Raw genomic sequence first — 4,595 nt, 5'->3', positions numbered from 1 at the left:
GAGAGAGAGAGAGAGAGAGAGAGATATATGTAGAGAGAGAGAGAGAGAGAGAGAGAAAGAGAGAGAATTGAAAGCGAGATTAAACAAAACTAATGTGTATTTATTTCAAAGAATGTTTATCGTCAAGATAATACGTGTTGCTTGTCTATCGGGACTGACATTATTACTGAAACATTCCTCTCTCCTAGGCGCTGTGAGTATGTATATATTATGTATGTATATTTAGATAATATAATATTATATCATTAATATATCATATATAAAATATACGTATACATACAATACTAAACTTACATAGCGATACTTATACGTAATATGAGTATATAAAACTGTTTGAAAAGCACTCAAATACGATAATATCACAATAAATATTAAAATCATTCTTATATTATATTCATACATGTTAACAGGAGTGTATAATGACAAATATACGACAAATTTGTCATTGTACACTCCTGATGTTAAGTACATGTGCAATACATGTGAAATGCCGGGGAGATCGATCGCTTTATCAATATTGATCTTAATTGCTTGGCGGCACTTCTAAACATTGCCTTGCGAAACTAATACATCGTCATGTGTGCTCACCCCTGAATCTGGATCTTGTCTACGAAGGTTGACTTCCATCCTGACAGTCTTGCCCTTGTAGTGTGAGCTCCTTACTCCCTCCCTTGTGACGACCTTATTCCCTCGTTACGACTATACCCCCCTTATACATTGCGCATGGGCAAATAAATGTCAATTCCCCACGCGCCAATCAAATGCGCCATGCGCCCTGCTAAACACGCCCACATAGCCATATATGTCTATGGGGGGAGTAAGCTCGTCACAGGCAAGGAGCTAAATATAACAAGGAGAGGAAGCGCCGCCATATCTGGCCCAAATCTTTGCCATATTTGGCCATATTGGCCTAGAACAGATTAGTGTTCTATTGGCTCTGAGTTCGGGTCTGCACAGCCGTTTCAGCTGATTATGGTCCATAGATGGCGCCCTTGAGGCGAAAGACACACAGCCAATCCGCTTCCTCGCCTTGTTATATTTAGCTCCTTGGTCAGAGGGGGTAAGGAGCTCACGCCGCTGTAGCATGGTATACATCCCCCTAATGACAAACGGCCCCCTCTACCATGCGCATGGACAATAAAGATTAAATCATTACACGCAATTTGCGCACACGACACTCCTATGCCCGCGCACATTGTAGAAGCATTTTTTTAGAGACGGGAGTCTTTCCTACAGAAAAAAGAGAATGTATACCATGCGACCCCCTCCCCCCCCACCCCACACACACACGTGCCCACCCACCACCGCCGTGACGTCATAGCCTCATGGCGACGACGAAGGCGTCGCTGTAGCGTAGCGGCATGCGTCCGTACATCGTCGCCAGCTCGTTGAGGCAGCGCGTGCGATTCGAGTGGTGCGCGTCGGACGCCTGCAGTCCCTTGAAGCGCTTGCCTCGCTTGTCGATCTTCGCGTACTTCTGCGGCACGACGCAGACGCCCGACGCGTCGTCCAGCGCGTCGCTGACGGCGAAGTTGATCGCGATGTCGTCGCAGTTGTTGTAGCGGTCGACCATCGCGTAGACGTCGTCCGGGAGAGAGTTGATCGCCGGAAAGTAGTCGCGATGTAGAAGCATCGGGGCTGCAGTGTGTTTAAGGCAGACGAAGATGAGTAAAAGAAGAGTGAAGAATTATCGTAAAAAGAGTGTGGATTTATTTAAAGAAGAGTGAAGAATTATTTAAAGAAGAGTGAAGAATAACTGAGAGTTCTTCACTCTTCTTTAAATAATTCTTCACTCTTCTTTAAATAATTCTTCACTCTTTCTTCAATAATTCTTCACTCTTCTTTAAATAATTCTTCACTCTTTCTTCAATAATTCTTCACTCTTCTTTAAATAATTCTTCACTCTTCTTTCAATAATTCTTCACTCTTTTATTGAGAGAAGAGTGAATAATTATTGAAAGAAGAATGAAGAATTATTTAAAGAAGAGTGAAGAATTATTTAAGGAAGAATGAAGAATTATTGAGAGAAGAGTGAAGAATTATTGAAGGAAGAGTGTGGATTTATTTGCGGGGGAGGTGCGATGAGTGATACAGAGAGGGTTACTGGCGTGTGCTTGTCTGCAAGGTCAGGTAGACGCTTGTGGATTGAATGTAAGAGTGTGGATTTATCGCGGGGATGAGTGTGCTTTGTGAGTGATGTGTGCGCGTAGCTGCTTTGCATTCAACTCAATAAAAGTTCACGTGATAAACACGTAAACGAAATTTAAAACACGTAAAAACGCAATGTTTTTCAAACCTATTATACAAAGCAGCAGCAAATGTCAACAGCTTTACAAGGATTATTGCCGCGCAACTGTTGAACGGGCATGCACTACCGAACCTGTCGTTTACCTGGTAATATAATCGAGTATTTCCCGTTTAGGTCCGATTTAATGTAGTTAAAGTCCCGTGACCCCCTTAAGGCTGACTGAGTTCTTGACAAAGCTATCGACATATATTTTCTTGATCTACACACGCAAGTGTTCGATGGCAGCATTTGCCCCAACTTGGTATGAAAAGTTGTTTGGCTCGTGGCACTATAGGGCGCTGTGAGTATGTTATATATGTATGTAAATGGTAATATTTAGGATAATATTATTATTTATCATTAGTAATACACATACGAAAATGAGACGTATGACATACATATACTAAACTTACATTAGCGATAGGCCCACTTATACGTAATATTAAAGTCTTACTAGGTATATTAGGTATCCAATTATAGGTATTTTAGGCTGCTTGGATATTGAGTATTATCATATCATACCACGCAATAAAGATCAAAATTCACACGCATGCGCAATGTGCGTACACGACACGCCCCTGCCCGCGCCAATGTAGAAACATTTTGGGGAGACGGGAGCCTTTCTCATAGAAAGGAATGTAATACCATGCCACATCCGCCCACCGACCGCGCCCACTTCACTCACCGCCGTGACGTCATAGCGGTCATGGCAACGACGAAGGCGTCAGCTGTAGCGGCGGCATGCGTCGCGTGAACATCGTCGCCGCTCGTTGAGGCGGCGGCGTGCGATTCGAGTGGTGGCGCGTCGGACGCCTGCAGTCGGCCTTGAAACGCTTGCCTCGGCTTGTCGATCTTCGGCGTACTTTGCGGCATGCGACGGCATGACGCCCGACGCGTCGTCCAGCGCGTGCGGCTGACCGCGAAACGTTGATACGCGATGTCGTCGCAGTTGTTGTAGCGGTTCGACCGATCGGGTGGCGTAGACGTCGTCGGAGAGAGTTGATCGCCGAAAATAGTCGCGATGGTAGAAGGCATCGGGGCTGCAGTGTGTTTAAGGCAGACGTGTAAGAAGATGAGTAAAAGAAAAGTGAAGAATTATCGAAAAAAGAATGTGGATTTATTTAAAGAAGAGTAAAGAATTATTTAAAAAAGAGTGAAGAATTATTAGAGAGAGTGAAGAATTCTATTGAAGAAGAGTGAGGAATTATATTGAAGAAGAGTGAGGCATATAGAATGAAGTGCATATTTAAAGAAGAGTGAAAGAATTACTGAGAGAAGAGTGAAGAATAGTTTAAAGAAGAGTGAAGATTATTGAGAGAAGAGTAAAATTATTGCAAAGAAAATCAGAAATCTATTTAAGAAGAGTGAAGAATATTTAAAGAAGAGTGAAGAATTATTAAGAGAAGAGTGAAGAATTTTGAAGGAAAGAGTGTGGATTTATTTGGGCGGGGAGGTGCGTGATGATGACAGAGCGGGTTACTGGCGGGTGCTTGTCGCCAAGGTAAGGTAGACGTCTTGTGGAATTGAATGTAAAGAGTGTGGATTTATGCAGCGGGATGAGTGTGCTTTGGGGTGATGTGGCGCGTAGCTGCTTTGGCAGTTCAACTGCAATAACAGTTCACGTGATAGCACAACGTAGCGCCGAGATTTAATAAGCGCGTAAACAACGCAATGTTTTCAAACGTATAGCATAGCAAGCATGCACTGTCAACAGGCTTTATCAGATGTATTGCTGCGAAAGCTGTTGAATCGGGCATTGCACTACAGAACATGTGCGTTTACCTGTTAATATAATCGCAGTATTTCCCGTTTTAGGTCGATTTACTTGTATCCGTATGTTCCGTCCGGAACGCCAGCAGCGTGCGCTCTGGCACGAGAATTCGCGAACAGTTTGCTTGTGTCCTGCAAAACTGAAACGGGGCAGTAGCGTTCAGGGCGGGTCGTTGTGCGAAATAGGAAGCGGAATGTGTGCGTGTGTGTGTGCGTGCATGCGTGGCTCTGCATGCGTGCGTGCGTGCGTGCGTGCTGTGTGTGTGTGTTGTGTGTTCGTTGTGCGTGCGTGTGTGTGTGTGTTGGTGTGTGCTGTGTGTTGTTGCGTGTGCGTGTGCGTGTGCGTGTGCGTGGTGGCGTGTGCGTGATGGCGTGTGCGTGTGCGTGTGCGCGTGTGCGGTCGTGTGCGCGGCTGTGTTGTGCGTGCGCGCGCGCGGTTGTGTGTGGCGTGTGGCGTCGTGCGTGTGTGATTTGGCGTGTGTGTGTGTGTGGTGTGTCGTTGTGTGTGTGTGTGTGTGTGTGTGTGGTGTGTGTTGTG

The 4,595-nt window shown here is 45.0% G+C and overlaps 1 protein-coding gene across 1 annotated transcript; it reads right to left on the bottom strand.

The window, feature by feature from the left end:
• Positions 1–1,310: 1,310 nt before the first annotated feature.
• LOC106817810 (exostosin-like 2) lies at positions 1,311–4,130 on the bottom strand. The gene is made up of 3 exons (XM_014822511.1): positions 4,120–4,130; positions 2,392–2,439; positions 1,311–1,638 (listed from the first exon to the last, which is right to left on the bottom strand). Exon 3 carries the CDS (start codon positions 1,631–1,633, stop codon positions 1,316–1,318), a length of 318 nt encoding a protein of 105 aa, XP_014677997.1. The 5' UTR covers positions 1,634–1,638; positions 2,392–2,439; positions 4,120–4,130; the 3' UTR covers positions 1,311–1,315.
• Between the last annotated feature and the right edge of the window lie 465 nt (positions 4,131–4,595).

The sequence above is a fragment of the Priapulus caudatus genome, unplaced genomic scaffold, assembly GCF_000485595.1.
Source record: "Priapulus caudatus unplaced genomic scaffold, Priapulus_caudatus-5.0.1 Scaffold1873, whole genome shotgun sequence".
Taxonomy (NCBI): Eukaryota; Metazoa; Priapulida; class Priapulimorpha; order Priapulimorphida; family Priapulidae; genus Priapulus; species Priapulus caudatus.
The sequence above is the reverse complement of the archived record's forward strand: the minus strand, read 5'-3'. Positions and strand labels throughout refer to the sequence as shown.